General features: G+C 43.1%; 1 protein-coding gene across 3 annotated transcripts; it reads left to right on the top strand.

Moving 5' to 3' along the window:
* Nucleotides 1-786: 786 nt before the first annotated feature.
* On the top strand, nucleotides 787-19,208 carry tbc1d10b (TBC1 domain family, member 10b). 3 transcript variants are annotated; one of them, XR_015036265.1, is made up of 11 exons: nucleotides 787-1,317; nucleotides 3,018-4,172; nucleotides 5,954-6,053; nucleotides 6,646-6,753; nucleotides 8,762-8,868; nucleotides 9,181-9,295; nucleotides 12,165-12,230; nucleotides 12,316-12,505; nucleotides 13,471-13,625; nucleotides 14,708-16,963; nucleotides 17,012-19,208. XR_015036265.1 is itself a non-coding variant. In XM_085783618.1 (10 exons), exons 2-10 carry the CDS (start codon nucleotides 3,037-3,039, stop codon nucleotides 15,671-15,673), a joined length of 2,943 nt encoding a protein of 980 aa, XP_085639744.1. In that variant the 5' UTR covers nucleotides 787-1,317; nucleotides 3,018-3,036; the 3' UTR covers nucleotides 15,674-19,208. The 3 variants fall into 3 exon arrangements, 1 of the variants encoding a protein (XP_085639744.1); XR_015036266.1 differs by having other exon boundaries at nucleotides 787-1,321; XM_085783618.1 differs by having other exon boundaries at nucleotides 14,708-19,208.
* The last annotated feature ends 768 nt before the right edge of the window (nucleotides 19,209-19,976 follow it).

Below are 19,976 nucleotides of genomic sequence, written 5' to 3'. Positions count from 1 at the left end.
GGTGTGTTTGTTTGTGTTTGCCTTTTGAAGGCTGACATTTAGGTGTACGGTTAGGTCAGGTCAGGTTTGGGGCGAGGCTTGAGGTTAAAAAAAAATGTAGATGTCGGTTTTAAAGCTGCTAAATAACCTATCAAATAAATTAGTGTCATCACAGAGATACATGTTCAAACTTTTGTGTATGATCTGTTGTTTTTGTGAGGGAGTGGATCTGTTCAACAGATGGGTTCTGGTGGATTACCACATCCTTTAGTCTGAAATGACTTTTTAAAAATGCGTGTAATCAAAGCGAATGGTGCCATCTAGTGGTAAAACGGCAAACTATTTTATTCTACTCATAGGTATCCAATCCAATCCAACTTTATTTGTTGAGCACGCATCCACAGTGGAACCAAAGTGCTGCACAGAATATATTATATAATAGATAAAAAAGTATCATAAATTAAAGACATAACATCTCACATAAGGCATAAAATTACATATAAATACAAATAAAAGAAAATAAAAGACATACATCTTGAGTAAAAATATAGTGCATCAAAGAGTTTTTTATTATTATTTATTTTATATGAATATAAAAAAATATTTAAAAAACAAAAACAAAACAGTAATAATATGTGTGACTGTGTTAAGATTAAGTTGCAAATGTTTTATAATATAATATCTTTGTGTAGTGTATTTTAAACCATGTGTAAGGTCATAATGTTCTTGCTGTGTGTGGAAGGGAGGCTCCTGTGCGTGCGTGTGCGTGTCTGCCCCCGACAACACTGACGGGAGCGCGCACGTAGCTGTCAGTAGGAAATGCGGGCGGTTGGTGCTGGATGTACCGCTGCCGCTGCGCCGCTCATTGGACTCATTAATAAACAACAACAACAAAAAAAGTCCAGTTAGTTACAGAATGAAAACTGTAACTTAGGACATTTCTAAACTTTCGGCGGCCGCGGCGAGTCCGCATGTCTAAAAACCGAGGTAACGGGGGTAAACGCGTCCGGCTAACAGCAGAAGGCTAACAGAAACAGAGCTAATGCTAAGCTAACTGAGCTAGCTGCTAACTTAGCTTAGCTCACAGATTTGCAGGACTTTTTTTTTTTGCTCCTCCAGCTCCTCGCACCTCGTTTTTTTTTTTTTTTTTTTTTTTTAATCACGGTTTCACGAAGGAGGCGGAGGTCGCGGAACCGGAGCTGTGGCGGGGAGACGTGCGGACAGGAACCCCCTGGCTCCCCAGGCGGCGGCGGCGGCGGCAGCAGCGGAGGCAGCAGCGGCGGCGGCGGACGGATCATCACAGTGACACGCCGCTGTCGGTCGGTCGGTCGGTCCTGGGTGGGTGAGTTGAAGAAAGAAAGCGGAGTTGAAGTCGTAGCTGACCGGGGGTGGGCTGGGCAAGGCCGGGGCGGACGCTGCTGCCTGCCCGGTGCTCGGTGCTCGGCGGCCGGGGCCTGGCAGACCGGGAGAGAGGGAGGGTGTTGACTATTAGCTATTAGTAAGCCATTTCTCCTGTGTGTGTGTGTGTGTGTGTGTGTGTGTGTGTGTGTGTGTGTGTGTGTGTGTGTGTGTGTGTGTGTGTGTGTGTGTGTGTGTGTGTGTGTGTGTGTGTGTGTGTGTGTGTGTTGAATAGGGAAGTTGAGTCGCTCCGAGTGAGGCCTCCAGAGAGGCTGTGACAACAAAGTGTCTGGTGTTATTAGCGTTATAGCATGGTGGAGCCGATAGCTGTGTGTGATAGCAGCACCACTACACACAGACACACAGACAGACACACAATAACATTAACCTGCCTCATCAGCAAAAGACTGGATCACCACCATGGTGTATTGTTAAATACCAAAAACACTGGTGGTTCAGCTGCAGAAGAAACTATTATTAACACAGTTTTCTGTCTCTGATTAGCTCATTATCAAAGTACTGAAGCGGAATATTAAAGTAGCAGATAATAAGCCTTATTTTAATTTATTTTTTTATACACTACCAGTCAAAAGTTTGGACACACCTTCTCATTCAATGGTTTTTTCTTTGTTTTTATCGCTTTCTACGTTGTAGATTCAAACTCAAGACATCAAAACTATGAAAGAACACATTAGTAATTATGTAGTAAACAAAAAAAGTGTGAATTTACTAAAACCAAAGTGTTATCTGTCACCTGAGCCTCAACCACAACCTCTCAAGACTGTTGGAAAACCACCAGTCCAGGTGACGACCTCATGAAGCTGATGAGAGAAGGTCAAGAGTTTGCAAAAAACAAAATATGGCCAATTTAAAGAACCTAAAATTTGAAATATATTCTGTTTTGTTTAACACTTTTTTGTTTACTCCATAATTGCATATGTGTCCCTTTGTAGTTTTGATGTCTTCAGTTTGAATCTACAACGCAGAAAGTGATGAAAATAAGGAAAAAACACTGTGTCCAAACATGTGACTGGTAGTGTAGCCACTGCGTTACACATTTACCCTTTTAAAGTCAACTTAGTGTTTGCTATAGGCAGCTGTGTGTGACAAAATGGGAAATGTGGTTTCACACGTTTATTGTTATCACTGGTTTTTATTGTTGTTTGCAGAATCTATATATCAAAGTTAAGTATCACACTGACATTATGAATAAAATAAATATGTAGAAAGTTTTTGGGGAACATGTTAATTGCAGATGGGTGTGTGTGTGTGTACGTGTCTCTGTGTGTGTATCCCAGAAATGTCCCTGATGTCAAAATTGCATCTCTCTTCTTCAGCTGCTTGTGCAATCCCATCCTCTAAAGAAGAGGAACCTGGTTTATATTGCATCGAAAATGCCAAGATTTCTGTGTTTAAATCAACATCTGTGTGTTCAGTGTTGACATTTACAGGGGTCATGACTTGTTGTTGCTGAGATTATTTATATTTCCATCCGCTCTACATAAGAGATTAGTAATGCTCCAGACAGCTAAAGGGTTATTTATCACTATGATTATGACTGAATGGATAATTACCTTGTGGATAAAGAAAACTTTCCTTACGCTTCTTTTTTTTTGTTTTTGTGTAATTTATCTATAAAGGAGAGATCAGAGTGGAACCATGGCCGAAATCTCCACCTTATCCCCATCGCCACCTGCGCTGGGTGACCCTCACGCAGCTCCCTCCATCCCTCCTCCGTCCTCGGCGGCGCTTCCCGCTCCCGGCGGCAGCCCGACGGCCACGCCTCTAGAGTCTGCGCCCAAGTCTGCGCTCTACAACGACAAAGCTTTGACTGGAAACGCCTCCGTGGTGGGTGGGGGTTCACCCTTGAATCCCCAGCCGCCGCCACTACCACCACCGTTGACTCCTCCTAAAATCACCGCTGCTGCTGCTGCTGCTGAGACGCCTCCCCCCCTCCTCCCATCGTTGGTACATGAAGCTGCTCCACAGGTTGAGCACTCGACAGGGAAAGATGGAGAAGCTGGAGCCGCCTTGAAGCTGGAGACGGCGTGCAGCGTTCAGCCCCCCGATGCTGAAACGACGGAGACTCAGAGTGAAGAGCAGCAGCAGCAGCAGCAGGCGTCCCCCTCCCCTGATGATCAAAATCCTGGGCCTAATCTCTACCCCAACGTGCACGTAACCCACAACCCAAATCCTGTAATGGACGGTGGTCAGCTCACAGCAGCAGCAGCTCCACCCCAAACTACTGCAGGTTCAAATCCCCTCCCACCACCTCTTCCTACTCTTCCTCCTCCTGCTGCTGCTGCTGCTCCGACTTCCACAGATACAGAAACAGAAACAGAAACAGCAGCAGCAGCTCCAACTAAAGAAGAAGAGAAACCACTTCCGACACTTCAACAACAAGCACAACAACACAACCCTCAAACTCAAACTCAACCCCCGCCTCTGTCCCCGAAGCCCGACAACGCTCCCAACCAAGCAGAGCCGCTCCCTCCCACCACCCCGACCAGAGCCGTCGAACAACACCCCAGCCCCACCGCTGCCGCCGCCGCCGTCCCGCTCATCCACGAGCCGGCCTGCGCCCTGCCGCTGCACAACCCCAGCCCCCGCCCGGCGCCCGACACCCTCAGCTACCTGGAGTCGGCCAGCCTGATGTCGGGGACGCTGGAGTCGCTGTCCGGGCTCGGGGAGGACGGCAGCTCCGTGGGCTCGGACTCGGAGATCAACGGCCTGACGATCAGCAGACGCACCGATAAGTACGGCTTCCTGGGCGGGAGTCAGTACAGCGAGAGCGGGTGAGTGAGTGAGCATCGTTGCAAGCACCAGGATGTTAATTTATTACACACACACACACACACAGTTACACACACACACACTTGGCCAATGTGCAGAATATTGATTATGTCCACACAGTTTGATCTCATTATGTTTCACAGCCAAGTCTCTGCAATGGGAGACGGATATTCACGTGGCTGTTTGATAGAGAGGAGAAGAGGGGGAAAAAAAGACAGCTCCCCTTTTTTTCACGCTTAGTTTTCTATGCAGACATTAACTATGTTTGCATGCAGTCAATAAACCCTTTCATAACTGGAATATTAGCAATAACCCGGTTGCGCACGGCCATGTAAACACCAATAACCCTTTTGAAAAACCAGAATATGTTTTTAAAAACCTGAAAATGACCCCTGGGTTTCTCTTTTTCTAACCTGAATATTTTTTAAAAGGAAGTCACACAACAGAAGTAAAATACTGGGTCCTGATAAAGGTCAATAGACCGAAACATTGACTAAATAAAAGAGCTTCAAGTGAGTGCGGGAGCAAGTGTTGATTTTTTATGTTTAACCCGAATATCGGGATATCCCCATCGAAAGGAACATTCATTTGTGTTCTCGCAAGGAATCTTGGTCTTTTGAGTCCAGGAACTACTTGTTGTAAACATGGCGACACGCAAGATAACAAGGTGAAAAAACAGTCTGCAACACCAAACAGAGCTCCAATGCAAAAATAGATTTATTTACATGACGTTTCGAGCGCACAGGCTCTTCCTCAGATGTTACATACGCAAGATATCGCCACACTTTTGGAGCGAAAAAGAAACAAATCACTTCATAAGTGGTGAAAGACGTGAGCATCGTGTCTTTTGTAGCCAGTAGAAAGTACCGGGATAACGAGATCGCCGTGCTTTTGTCGTTAATGTTGTTTTTGGATACAGGAAGAAGAAGCATTCTCTGTGCGTCAAGACGTTGTCCCTACGTCGCTTTTTTGATCGGGATATCCCAATTTATTGCAATTACCATGTATACAGGAATAATCCCGTTTGTTCATGCATGTAAACGGGTTATTCCGAATGATTTAGAAACGGGAATATTGACCTTAACCCCATGTAAACGTAGTCACTGTGTTGCAGCGTTGGATCCATCAGATGAATGTAAAGCCTGTCTGACTATCTGCCTTTTAATCGGCCACTTTGCCTTCTTCCCTCCGAACGTCTAATTCACTCTGTCATCCGTCTGCCCCTAAGCTATCTTCATGTCTTCGTGGTCTCACCCGCTCTTTCCTGTCTTCCTCTCCTCTAAACATATCTGTCTGTCCTTTATCTCCCCTTGGTCTGACTCAGATAATGCTGAGAGCGTTTTTTTTTTTGTTTGTGACTCAGTATGTACTGACTGTGTGTCTCGATGGTATCACCCATCACACATCTGCCCCCTTTTCTTTTTTTTCTTCTTTTTGTCTGATTTACTTCTACTTTTCTGACAAGCTAATTGCTCTCCCACTGTTGAATAATTAAAATAATATTGATTTGCCATCAGTAGTGGGACTGGCAGTATACGCTATTATGGCTAAATGGTCACTGTGAAGGATGTTGTGTCTTTGTATCTGAGCCATTCAGCGTAAAGTTGTGCGACCGACTCGGAAAGGGAACAAATGAGGTAATCTGCTTGTGTCATTAGTTCGCTGATAGATTTTAACAAACGCATCAGTCGGTTATATTTAGGATGATGAAAGAGAGACGACGACCAACTCCCAGCTCTGTCAACAATGGTGTAATTTTTTTTTTTATTACTCATTATTACAGAGAAAAGGAAGTTCGAGTTGAGGTGGCGAGACAGCGGGAGTTGAAGTGGCTCGACATGTTCAACAACTGGGACAAATGGGTCAAACATCGTTTCCAGAAGGTACGGAGCCCGACAGATGTTTGTGCTCATCACGAGACGTCACATTTGCAACTTAATGGGAATTAGGGATGTCACGATTATAGATTTTTTTTGTACGATTATTGTCAGAGAAGTAATCACGGTGTTACGATTATCAAGCATTAATTAATTGCACAACATATGAATGTGTAAAATCAAATATTTAAAGTATCTACTATTAATATATAACCAACTATTAATCCTCCATGGGAAGTGTTTAAATATTCAAATCATTAATTGTGATCTATACCAAAGGTTTAGGTTTATTTTAATTGTTTGTTTTTTATCACAAATGACACACTAACATTTAAATTTCTACCAATTGCTAGGTAAATGGAGCAGTATTTCTTACATTTACCTTTACTTTGGTCACACATCTGCCTTTCCAACATAATCTTTTTTGGAAAGTGATGGTATTAAGGAATCTTTGTGGCGTTTAGTACCACGATTAATTGTGAAAACAAGTAATCGTGACATCCCTAATGGGAATGTTTCAAAGTGTTTCAGATGCACTTTGTTTACTCTTAACACTTGACATTTAAGCTGTAAAAATCTGCTGTGTGTTTGTGTCTAGGTGAAGTTGCGCTGCAGGAAAGGTATTCCATCTTCTCTCAGATCCAAAGCCTGGCAGCTGCTGTCCAACAGCCAAGATCTCCTAGACGCCAACAAAGGGAAATTCGAGGTATCGCCGAGACCATGCATGCCTTTTAAATTACAAGGGGGGACTGAATTTTAATCCAAATAACAAGGTCTTAGGACACAGTCAACAAAAGGTAGAGTTCATAACAGCCACAACTGACTCTTTGTGTCGACGTTAATGAGGAGAGAATAAAGAGCAGCAATCGCTCTTCAATCCCCGAGAACGAGCTTCAAACAAACGTTGGACAGGGTTTAGAAGAGTCGGGTGGTCTTGTCGGAAGTCTTTACATTTAGTAACCTTCTTCTAACTTGCAGAAAGAAAGACAGAAAGAACCTCAGGGGGGTGGATATCATTTTACACTCGGACTTTAAGCCACATCTCCAGCTGTGACTATATTGTCAACAACACTAATGTCAACAAAACCACAATAAGCAAAGACAGCTGCCTCTTCTTTCTTCTTTTTTTTTAGATCGTCTTTCACCTTTCAGCTCGTCCAACACAAAAACAAATGACATTTATGACAAAATTAAGTTGTTTTTCTTTTCTTTCTTTTTTTAATTAACATTTTTTATTGATTCCCCATATCAATATTCAACAGAGGACAGGGAGCAGAGACATAGATAAACATACATTCTCAAAGAAAGTTACTGTAGAGAAAATGTGAAGAAAAAAGAAACACTCCTGTCCTTATTTTCACACCTCTTTTTTTTTTACATCGTCCCTTTTCTCCCGTTGGAGGGTAAACATAATAAACATATGAACAATGAACAAGTTTGTAGCCTGAACCAAGGGGATCAGTAATCTACCATACACAGTGTGCTTACTGCACAAAGTCTGCTCTCAATGGAGACACAAAATGAACCCAGTTTTCCCAGTAAACTTTTAAAAGTCTCTGTTTTTAGTCTAGTTGAGAAAGTCTTCTCCATTATATAAATACTGAGCATTACCTCGACCCAATCCTCCATTTTTGGTGCATCAGTTTTTAGCCATTTTCTGGTGATGGCTTTTTTTAGCTGCCACCAGCATTATTCAAAATATGTATTTTTATCCTGACCTTGTAATCCCCTGTTTCTCTTTTCCCAAATATAAAACTTCAAATGTAAAGCTGCGTTCACACCAGACCTTTTGTTTTTAGAACGAGCGACGAGTTTACATGTTAAGTCAATGCAAACGAGCGATTGAGCGTTTAATCGCCCAGGCGAAAAAACGCTGGGGCTCAGAGTGACAGCGACCGAGCGATGGAGCGTTTTTCCGCTCAAGTCGCTCGAGATGAGAAATCCCAACTCTCCGGCCGTCAGTCGCTCGTCGCTCAGCGCTGATTGGCTGCCGTAATCCCGGTGGTGCCGGTGTAAACAGAGACACATGGCAGTGGGCATGACGTCATCAAAGCGAAAATGCGAGTCTGTGGCTCTGTGCCAAATTGACGAGCGACTGCAGCTGAGCGATATGAGCGACAGCGACAAAAATAAAAGGTCCGGTGTGAACGCAGCTTAAGTGGAATTTACACTTTCAGAATTAAGTTGTTTTTCAAATGTGCTTTATTTATTTATTCTTTAACTTTTCTGTGTGTCTGTGTGTAAAGTTGAGTTTTAAGTTGAGTTCCAGCTCCAGTGTTTTGGTCGAGTAACTGGCTCAGAGTGGGGGGCAGGCCGTTGTAAAGGCAGGTCCTGGCTGAGTAGGGTAATTTCAGCTCCGGGGGTGCTAAAGGGGCGCAGGCGCAGACCCAGCCGGCTGTAAGCCTCTTATCAGCACCGGTAATCCTGCCTGTCACAGCTCTGCCCCCCCTCATGTCCACCCTGGAGGGGGGTCTGGCCTCAGCTGGGTCTGGGTCCAAACAGTCGGCTTAGTTACAACTGTTTACGTTTGTCTGAGGAACGAATTTCAGTGCTCTGACTTTCTGTTGTTTTTAATATTATTATCATTATTCAGTCTCTCTGATGTGGTTTCATGCATGACTTTGTAATCTAAAACCGCTCGTAACGGCTCATTTACAACAATCACAGCATTTTCTTTATCTTGAAACTTGCATCTTAATGTTTTTGCGCTGCAGGAGCTGGAGAGAGAGCAGGGAGAGGCCAAGTGGCTGGACATTATAGAGAAGGACCTCCACAGACAGTTCCCTTTCCATGAGATGTTCGCTGCTCGTGGTGGCCACGGGTAAAAATAAAAACACACACACACACACACACACGGTCTCAGTCTGTTTTGCATAAAAATAAACACATTAGTCACACGAGTAACACCTGTGAATACAAACCACAGACATTATCTACCCTGTGGGAGACAATGTTTTGACCGTGGACACATCTTTATCACTTCATTTTCACCATTATTATTACTACACCTATAAAAACATGATAAGATTTCTTTATTTAAAGTGTTTACAGCAGCCCCTCATGGGTTAAAAGGAGGTGCTTAAGCATTTTAGTGGATTTGTCAGCTGGATAATTTGGGTGTTTGTTCCTGCAGGCAACAGGATCTGTACCGGATCCTGAAAGCCTACACCATCTACCGGCCCGACGAGGGATACTGCCAGGCCCAGGCGCCGGTCGCTGCAGTGCTGCTCATGCACATGCCGGCTGAGGTGAGGGGCTGAAACAATACGACATGTGCTGAACATTTACAGCCTCAGAAACACTTGAAGTTGAGTTGTAACATGAACACAAAGCTGTGAAATAGTTTGGTGCACAAAAAGGAAAGAGCTTAAATCAACATGTACATTTAGAAAAGAGGAGAAAAAAAAAAGGGAGTGGGCGTGTGCGTGTGCGAGAAAGCGAAACAAAACAGAAACTGAACTTTAATGGGTTCGTATTTCACAGAGGTTACTCAGTGAATCAAAAATAGCAGCAGGCTGCAGTCTGGTGACTCTGCTGACTCTTCATTGACCAGACTTTACTGTCACAGCTCCATCGCTTCATCACAATGGGGGCGTTGGTGACCACACAGCGCTGACTTAGCCGGCCGTTTGAAACCTGAATTCACTCCCATATGTAAATGTGGCTTTGCCATCGGTTCAGTCGCAGCGTGGTATTTTCAACGACAGTTAAGACTGTTGGTTCATTTATGTCTGGCTGCAGCAAACTGAGCTAAGCTGCTGTTTTTATCTGTTGTGTCAAAGTTTGACCTGCATGAGTTTTCTGTTGTGAGGTAGCCAGTAGTGTGGCTTGAGCTCAAGAGGTTCAGTTTTTCTAAATTAATAATTTTATGATAATTAAACGGTTTATTTGTAGACAGATTTTGGTATAAAGGGAAATAAACTAAGCTTTAAAATGACACCCTAGTCAAAGTCATACATTGGATAGTTTTCAAGATATGGCCATTTGAATTATAGTCTTCCATTCTCTTTTTACGATTGAAAACATCCCTGGTTTAAAGGCCAGCGGACTCTGGCGTCTGCTCCTGTACCACGTGATTACACGCACCCTTTCACGGTCCCTTGTTGTCATAGAGGCACCATTCAAGGACCTTCGGAAAGCAGAGAATCTCACAATTCAGATGCAGTTCACAGCTCGTCTCTATCAGAAACAGTTCAGACGTTATTTAATGTTGTGCTCGTCTTTAGAGGGTTAAAAGTTGCAAGTCAACTTTAATCGTCATTTAGGTGCCTTTTCTCAATTATCTGGACTGTTAAACTTTGGGAGATTGTTTTTGAATGTAAGCTCTTTGAAATTAACAAAACACATATTTTTTATTTTTTTTATTGGTTTTCCACGTCATCAGCTGATTATCTAAAAATAGAACGCTGCGACTTCCGACTCATTTCGCCAGAGCGGGTCACATTTTATTTATTGGTCTTTCTTCCAAAACATTGTTCAGTTGCTCCGCCTCTTGAGAGTTTGTTTGAGAGATCATTTCGTCACGGTGCGATCTCGGCCCTCGGTCGCTCACAACAAACACAGGAAGAAGAGTGAAGAGTGAGAAGATGAACTCTGTGATTAATGCGCGTATTGTTCTGTTTTTAACACAAAAAAAGAAGAAGGAAAGGAAATCAAAGCGGGACGTGATGATAATAATGTCTTGCTTCATCCCGCTGCTTTCTGCTAAATGAGGAGTCAGCGGTTTCTGGAGAAAAGAGGCTGTTGACGTCTGAACTCAGCAGCAGCAACAGTTACCGCCCTTCCCCTCTGTGCTCCCTCACAAAGCCCCACCCTCAAGAGTCATAACCTAACCCATGAAATAAGGGGCATTGTGAGCTCAGTCTACAGCTGTCCTGTCAATTAAAAGCCTAAAAGCGCAAAATAATATTTAAAAAAAGACATTAGTACAAGGGGTAAAAAAAAAAGTAGAAACAGTTGTTTTTATTGTTTTAACAAACCAACAATGACAGAAATATTGAATTACTTGCTTCTAGGGCTGTTTTCGACTAAGGATTTTCATAGTCGAATCTGATTCGTCAGATTTTGCCGTAGTCGACTGATCGTCGAACCTTTTTTTTTTTTTTTAGATAGCAGCACACCCCAAAAATATGGTAGGTGTAAAACAAATAGCCTACCTTTATTTATTTTCCACACTTTGGATGATTTTTAGTAGCCCTTTTGCTCGACGGTCCTACTGCTCACCTCCGCTCATTTGAAAAAAAAAAACCTCCGCTCATTTGATTGTGCAACTGCAGTGGGTGATTTATTACATAATTTTGAACTCTTTATTAACAGAAAGTAGGCAGATTTTGTATCACCCGTGGGCACCCCCATATAGTCAGAATGGTACGGTCTTGGTTAGATTCGACTACGAGGTTCATAGTCGAATCAGACCCCTCCGAATCGAATCGTCGAATAGTCGACTTTTGGAGGTCAGCCCTACTTGCTTCCATGATTATTGATATGTGAAAGAGGGGCAGATTATATATGATTAATCCTCTGTCCTGCTCCTGTTAATTCAATATTTGAGACTTTGTGTTGACATTTTCATTCTTTTGTTTGTTCAGTCAATGAATTTTATTTGCATAAATAAAAGATAAAGAGCAGGCTGTAGCTTTAAAGCTAAGCTAACAAGGAACCGAGCATAGAATTTAAAATCATAGATCCAACCAAATAAATCCAGTGTTTGAGCAAACTTGGGTTTTTTGGTCTTCATGGCTATAAAGCACTTTGCATGTTGCACAAAAATACTCTACTAAAAGTATAATAAACAACAACAAACACAGGTTAGGAGCAGAGCGACACAAATTAATCTTAATGCAATCAAACTCCCAGTTTTGGCCAAGTGCAATATTTAAATCAAAGGAGATGCAATTTTAATTTTGAAATTGTGAAAATGAAAAGCAAAAATGAGCATTCACCCTGAAATCACAATAGAAATATCTACTTATATAATCACAGTCACATGTCAGATATATTATTTTTGTATCCTTCAGTGTCTCTGGGCCGTTTAACATCAGTAGACAGGAACATGACTCAGCAAACTTCATCTTCATCTGTTTTCCATCCTGACTTGTCTCTGCTTCTGTTTCACAGCAAGCGTTTTGGTGCCTCGTCCAAATATGTGAGAAGTTTCTCCCCGGATACTACAGCGCTGGGCTGGTGAGCGTCTGAACACAAACACAAACCTCCGTCCGTCTCTGTCAGTCCTGTCGTCTTTCATTCACTCGTCTCTTCTGTCTTGTAGGAAGCGATCCAGCTGGACGGCGAGATCTTCTTCTCGCTGTTGCGGCGCACGTGTCCGATGGCGTACCGCCACCTCAAGAAGTTCAAGATCGACCCCATCCTCTACATGACGGAGTGGTTCATGTGCATCTTCTCACGCACTTTACCCTGGGCCTGTGTGCTGCGCGTCTGGGACATGTTCTTCTGTGAAGGTAACGCTCATGGCCTCACCTCCGTCTCTCTCTTTTTATTTTAAGTTTTTCTTAAAGGAGCTGTTTGTAAGAAACGTATGGCGAGTCACCACTGACAACAATAGTACAGCCAGAATATTCGCATTAAAAAATGTTATTTGCAGCAAATCATGTGGTTCGGCCTGTGGCGCCGCCCACCGCTCTCTCCCAATCACAGAGTCAGCAACATTTCAGCATCCAAGTTGCCAGTTCCCACTGAGCTGCAGCTACAAGCATTGTGAATTATGTCTGACATTACTAACATTAAATGGATAGTTCAACGTTTTGGCAAATTCTCCTATCACCATAATCCCTATAGTCATAGCAGTAGGTTCATTACCTTTAATTTGCATCATCAAACTCATCAAATACACAATCCAACAACTCCAAAACGCTCTGGTGGACAAGTTGTGACCTGCACATTCACCACACCATGGATAATCATGTAACATTACGAGACGGAGTTGTTTTAGAGGCAAATGCAGCCGGAACTACTTTCCAGACACAGCTGCTGGGCGGAGGGATTTCAAAAGCACAAGTAGTTCAGAGTATTTGCTTCATGTCGTAATGTTACATAATGTCACATGATTATCTCATAGCGTGGTGAATGTGCAGGTCACAACTTGTGAACCTGTACCGTTCACCTCCATTGTGTTCACTGAGCAGCTCACGTCTCTGCCCCACTGATCTCAAAACAACATGCACCGATAATAAAAGGTGACTATATGAGAATTTGCCAAAATGTTAAAATATCCCTTTAAAAGACCTCGGTATGACTCTCAACAACAAAAGCAGAAACAAAAACAGGATCTGCACAGGATGTGTTTGAAAGATGGAGATGACTGAGATCAGAGAAGATTTTTTGTGGACATACATACAGCTCCTTTAAAATCTATCTGCACAGTGTGTGTTTGTTTGAGTTTTTCATGAGCTTCTGTGTTTTGCAGGAGTGAAAATCGTGTTTCGCGTCGGCCTGGTGCTTCTCAAACAGATGCTCGGCTCGGTGGACAAACTGCGGGAGCTGCAGGGGATGTACGAGACGATGGAGCGGCTGAGGAACATCTCCCCCGACCTGATCAGAGAGGACATACTGGTACAGGAGGTGGGTGGAGCAAAACTAAAACCTGCTTCTGTTTTTACTCAGACACACGAGTTCTGAGTCACTTTTCCCGCTCTGGTGCCCGCCGCGCCGCCGCCGCCACTGTCGTCATCGTGGTTGGTAATCTTCACTTCCCCATGTCTGTCTCATGTAGGGATGCCATGATTACTTGTTTTCACAATTAATCGTGGTATTAAACGCCACAATTAATTAATCGTAAAGATTCCTTAATACCTTCACTTCCCAAAAAAGATTATGTCGGAACCGTGTCGGCAGATGTGCACCAAAATAAAGGTAAATGTTCAGATACTGGTCCATTTACATTCAATTGGTAGGAATTTAAATGTTAGTGTGTCATTTGTATTAAAAAAAACAACAAAACAAAACAAAAAACGATTAAAATAAACGTTAACATTTTGTATAGATGACAATTTATGACCTGAATATTTCAAACTCTTTCCCTGGTGGGTTAATAATTGGTCCTATATTAATTAATTAGGGACAACGAGTCGAGGAGTTTTGGAAAGCAGATTGTTTTCATACTACATTTACCATGAGCCTCCGCGCGCACGGTGAAATTCTTGGACCGGCGCAAGACGGACGTCTTGCCAAGAATGTTTTCATTCAAGTCGGAGGTTCAAAGACGATCAGATACCGTCACAGTTCCGGCCATAAGCGGCAATTCGGCGGCGTTATTCCCATGACCCACCGGGCAGCGTCCGCAAAACCGAAAGTAAGGAAACGCTGGTTGGCTCGCCCAGGATTTACGCCACTGATAATAATAACGAAATAACGATAGAGACAAAACGATATATTTATCGAAAATGGAGCCATTAACAAGTGTGGGTAACGTAGATTCATCCACATTAAAGACTTTTTTATAACCAAATACAAACTCCTCGTTGTCCCTTTAAATTCTAAGGAAATGGAGGCCGACAGCCATCACATTTGTTTCATTTTTTTATTTTCTAAAATCGATTTGGGGACATTTTATATCGATTCTGAATCGTATTAAATGAGAATTGCGATTCTTATGTGAATCGATTTTTGGCACACCCCTACTCACTCGTCTCATGTTGTTCCAGATCATCGCGCTGCCGGTGACGGAGGCGCTCATCGAGAGGGAGTGCAGCGTCCAGGTGAGGAAGTGGCGGGAGTCGAGGGGCGAGCTGACGCACCAGCCGGGCCGCCGGCTCCACGGCACGAGAGCCGTCTACGAGTACAAGCGCCGCGCCGCCGCCATCACCTCCGGCGGCAGCTTCTCCTTCCTGGGCAGCTCGATCCCGCCGCCGGGGCCGCTGCGGGCGTCCTCCAGCCTGCTGTCGCTGCCGGGCTTCCGCAAGTCGAAGGCGCCGTTCCACACCAAGAAGGCGTCGTTCTCGGGGCCGCCGTCGTCGGGGATGGACAGCTTCTCCTCCGCTCACTCGTCGCCGCCGCCGTCGACGACATCGAGTCCGAGCCGCGGCCCCAGCAGCAGCAGCAAGCCGCCCATCTACCCGGCGACGGCTCAGAGGTCGCCGGCGCCGCACGTTCAGAGCCCGTTAGTCGGGAGCGCATCACGTGACGTTGCCGCGGCTGCAGCTCCGGCGCCGCCGCCACGACAACAGAACACGCCGCCGCCGCCCAGCAGCCTGACCCCGTCGCCCAAGATCGTCTCGGAGCAGATCACGCCCACCATCCCCTCCCCCACCGCCAACAACTCCCCGCTGCCGCCGTGTCCAGTAGCCGTGACCGTGGCAACAGCTCCGGCGACGGTGACGGCGGTGGCTTCAGACGCCACGACCGCCGGAGAGGGGGACGAGGGGACGAAGAAGAAGAAGAAAAGCAAAGAAGACAAGAGGAAGGAGAAGGAGGACGAGAAGAAGAAGCTGAAGGAGAAGAAGGAGAAGGAGAAGTCCGAGAAGGAGAGGATGAAGAAGGAGAAGGAGCGGCTGGAGAAGGAGAAGAAGAAAGGCGGGAAGAAGAAAGACAAAGGAGGAGCGGGAGGAGGAGGAGGAGGAGAGGCCGAAGACAAGAACGGAGCGGCGGCGGCGGGAAGAGATTCGGCCTAGTTTTCCATCCCATCATTCCAGGATAATGAAAAGGGACGCTGAACAACAACAACAAAAAATAAATAAAAAAAGAGCTCGGGGGGAACAAAAGACCCCGGAAACAGAAACAGATCGAGTGATTGATACGACACACAACACAAAAAATAAAAATAAATAAAGAGATGGGATTGGATGGCTTCCTGTGTAACGCATCATTTCAAAGACTTCACGTCGTCGTCGTCCCGGGACTAATGGAGGAAAAACTGGATCTTGGTTTTAATAGCACCTCGGGGAGCTGTCGGCCCCTCGCGCTCTCCCTCTGCTTTGAGTTTTATTAACACGGGACAAACGAAGATTTTCCCTTTTTTTTTTCAACTGGAGCACGAGCTGTGACTCTGAATCCTGTTTCAGTAGCTCACAGACAATTTCTCTTTTATTAGTTTTTTTTGTTTTGTTTTGTTTTTGTTTTGTCGTGGTCGTTTTTTTTTTATTATTATTATTTTTAATCAGACGGACGCCGGATTACGACAGCGGGTTAGAGAATCATCGACTCCAAGGATTATTGAAGGGGACGTCTCAACGTCTGTCACATCGGAGATAGTCGCGGTGCCATAGAGTCATGTAAATAGATAAGAATTAAAACTAGAAAACGTCTAGCTACAGTTCATAGGATGTTGTTAGCACTCCACATCTGGAAGACTGGAAAAAGAAAAACGATGAAAAACTTAACAAAAAAAAGACGAAGAATAAGAGGAGGAAGAGGAAGTGTAAACCCTCGGATGTCGACTCAAACGCAGGCACTGAAGACGAGAGATGGTCGTGCTGTTGTTGAGGATGTATTTATTGTCATGTTCAATGTTGTGAGTGAGTGTGTGCCTTAGTAGTGTAGTGAAAAAAACACGTGTTACTGTTCGGTGTGTGCGTGTGGCCTCCCTTCGTTCAGCCTGCGTCTGTGCTTCGTCCCCAAACTTGTTGTGACTTTTCTCCTGTCGTCATCGTCGTCGGACTCGAGACACAGAGACACAGACAGACACACAACGGACACAAAAAAAAAGAGGAGGGAGACGTTTAAAAGACGTGCGTACGCCCAGACACCATGTGGTGGTTGTTATTTTTAAATATTTCATTTATATGTGTGTTGTTGTTGTTTCTTTTTTTTTGTTTTTGTTTCTTTTTTTTTGTCTTTGAACAAAACACACAGGGAGAATTCTTGATTTTATTTCAGGCCCCAGTTTGAATTTTATTTTTCTTGTGTCTGAGGTTGAGAGAGAAAAACAAAGCAGACGTGACATCATTGATAATAACCTGATGGTGTGTGAACGTGCAGCAGCAGCAGCAGCAGCAGCAGCAGCAGAGGAGGAGGAGACCATAATGTCCACATGTACAAAATTAGTATTATTCTTGTTTTTCGATGAACAAACAAAAGAAAAGAGAAGAAATCGTATTTGCATGTATTTAGCCAAATCTCAGTATGGGTCAGAACTTCAAGGTCGGCCGATAAAACCTGACGCTAGAATGTGATTTTCAAGTATCTTAAGAGAATGAAGGATTCATAATTGATTAATATTTTCTTTTCTTTCTTTTTTTCTTTTTTTTGCACTTGTGATTTCGTCACAAAGCACCACTGAAGTTGCCCACTCCGTTAGCGCCGTAGCGCCGTAGAGGACGGACGAGAGCTGTGTGTCAGCGAGGCCCCGGTTTCCCTCCGAGGCCTCGAGGACCGATAGGAAGCCACTTGACTGGAGGTGCCAGGTGTGCCAATGTAGCATTAACCTCTGACTTTTGACCTTCGGGATCTGATGTATTTATGTACAAAGTGGTTAATTTAATCAAATATAGTATATTATGAATTATTATTATTATTATTATTATTATTATTATTTTGGATCTGAGTATTTTTCTATGTGAGTAAGAGACACCTGGCTGACTGGAACGATGGCCGACTACACGACTGTAGTTTGCAGGGGGATCATTTAAAGTGTTTTTGTTTTATTTTTTTGTTGGTTTCTCTCTATTTTTTTTTTCTTTTGCACGTTAAAGTCCTCTGCTTTGACTCGAACAAACTTGATGATGCATGTCTCTGATGCTATTGTTTCTAAGTTTACTGTCACTGTTGGTTTCACCAGTCTCCAGTTTAGTTTACTGAAGTGCAGTATTAAACCGACGCGAGTTGCGAGTTGGGAGGAGGGATGAAAAAGACTAAAAAAAGTGGCCTCCGGCAGAACAAAGAGGGAGACGAAGACAGAGACAGAACACTTTTGGGAGCTGAAGGTCTTAATCGAACTGTATCATAAACTAAAGAGGTGAATTTGTTTTTTTTGTTTTTGAATAGTTCTTTAATTGGAGATCTTAAGTGCGTCTGTCTCACCGGGTTGTGTTGTAACATTCATAAAGACTTATGGACTAACTCCCTAACCTATTTACACTCAGTGTCTTGTACTGTAACATATTTATGCATACATTAAAACGGCACTGAACCCCGTCAGTATAATAACGATGATGATGATTATTGACAGTGCCAGGTAGTTATAGCGTTAAAAAGAAAAAACAATACAAAACAAACATTTGATGGCAAATGAAGAAAAAAAAAAACACAATTGATGCTCTTTAACTGTACTGTTTTCGTAGTTAAAGGATTTTAGAGGGACTTGCGTGTAATTGTAGCCAACGTGTCCTCCCATATCCACTGTTCCCCACCTCACACACACACACACATACACACACTCAATGGCTGTCGTTTGAGTATAGAAAACACATACACATAGACGCACACACTCCTCTTATTTGACATCGGTGCATCTGTAGGCACAGATTAGTGTTAGCGTTAGTGAGGGGAAATCTGAACACATCTATGCAAACCTTCCTCCATCTTGACTGTTGACAGCAGCACTGACTTTAAAAACAAACAAAAAAATGAAAATTAATGTTGTGCTTCAGGAAGTGTTTAGTTTTTCTTTTTCTTTTTTTTGTTTGTTTTGTTTCTGTTTCTGAGCACAACTTTCAGGCCCGTGGACGATGAAAATATTTAATATTTAAAACGAGCAATATGTCCTCACAGCTCATCTCGGATCATTTCACGTCATCGTTGTTGTCAGAGGGCTCGAGAATGATAGAGTCCTAATAACGATCAAATGTATCTGCACTTAGCTCCGCAATACTGAGGACGAATCAACAAACCTGCTTCTAATCAATCGATTAATCAATCAATCGATTGATCAGGTCCATTTAGTGCATTTCTGCATTGAAATCCTGAGATCACAGTTGATCAGGAGCGACCTACTGATGCAAACACCCACAGAAGCATTTCACATGTTTGTTTGTTACTTTTTAATTTAATTTAAATTTTTTTGTTTCTTTTTTTTTTTTTTGTCCTCCCCATGCCGTTAATGTCTGTTGTGTTTTTAAGTTTACATGTCAGTCTCTCTCTGGCGAAAGTGAAAATAAAAATCATAGCTAATTGAATTCATTCCTTCGGATCTACAACTGATGTATTTAATTGATGATGATGATGATGATAATGACATTTGTGATGAGTAATAAACCATAATATATTAAATCATCACTCGTGTGTTTTCTTCCAGGGACGCACCAATCCACATTTTTCATTTTCTGTTATCAATACTGATTATTAATATGTATATTTTTTCATGATAATTACCTGCAGCAAAACCTGCATGGCTCTAAAAATTCATGAAGCTGCTTTAAAATGTAATGTATATTTAACTTTGTGTTGTTTGAGAGGGCCTATACTGCTATAGCAACAACCTCAAGGTTTCAAGGTTTGATTATTAAAAAGTAGCAGAACTATAGATAATATAAACATGTAGAGACTTTTCTCAACAGAATACGAATTATTCTGCAAAAAATTTTGCATTGAAGTCAATGGGACGGGCGGGAAAAAAAGAGTGAAAAAGAACAATCATTGGAGTTTTTCAAATGTCTACTGCTCAGGCATACTTTCACCTAGAGACTTCGTTTGAACTTTAAACAGTAAACACAATTCTTGTGTATTAGTGTATTCATCCACGTTTTGATAGGTCATGTAGTTTTTGATCAATCACTGATCAATGACCATGATCATTTTTGGAGAAATTTTGAGATTATAATGGGTGTGTATTGCACGGAATGTTCGTGTCAGAGCGCGTGACATCATCGCTTAGAGTGGGAGAAGTTGTCTGAAATCTTCTGAAACTTTTCTCTTTCCACACTCCTCCTGGACACAATTTACACTCTACACACTTGATTTTTTCGAAATTTGTAGACAAACTTGTTCTGTCTCTCACAATGTGCTCAAAATATCTGAGAGACTTACAGAATTTGAATT

The sequence above is a fragment of the Trachurus japonicus genome, chromosome 8 (assembly GCF_045865225.1).
Source record: "Trachurus japonicus isolate A0001 chromosome 8, Traja_1.0".
Lineage (NCBI taxonomy): Eukaryota > Metazoa > Chordata > Actinopteri > Carangiformes > Carangidae > Trachurus > Trachurus japonicus.
Note: the sequence above shows the minus strand (reverse complement) of the source record. Positions and strands in the feature narration are given on the sequence as shown.

What these genes read in the sequence shown, in the direction of transcription:
- tbc1d10b (XM_085783618.1), top strand. Translation starts at nt 3,037, where the DNA reads ATGGCCGAAATCTCCACCTTATCCCCATCGCCACCTGCGCTGGGTGAC. An exon ending in GGACATGTTCTTCTGTGAAG is followed by an intron (nt 12,506 to 13,470) that starts GTAACGCTCATG and finishes TGTGTTTTGCAG; the next exon opens with GAGTGAAAATCGTGTTTCGC. An exon ending in AGGACATACTGGTACAGGAG is followed by an intron (nt 13,626 to 14,707) that starts GTGGGTGGAGCA and finishes ATGTTGTTCCAG; the next exon opens with ATCATCGCGCTGCCGGTGAC.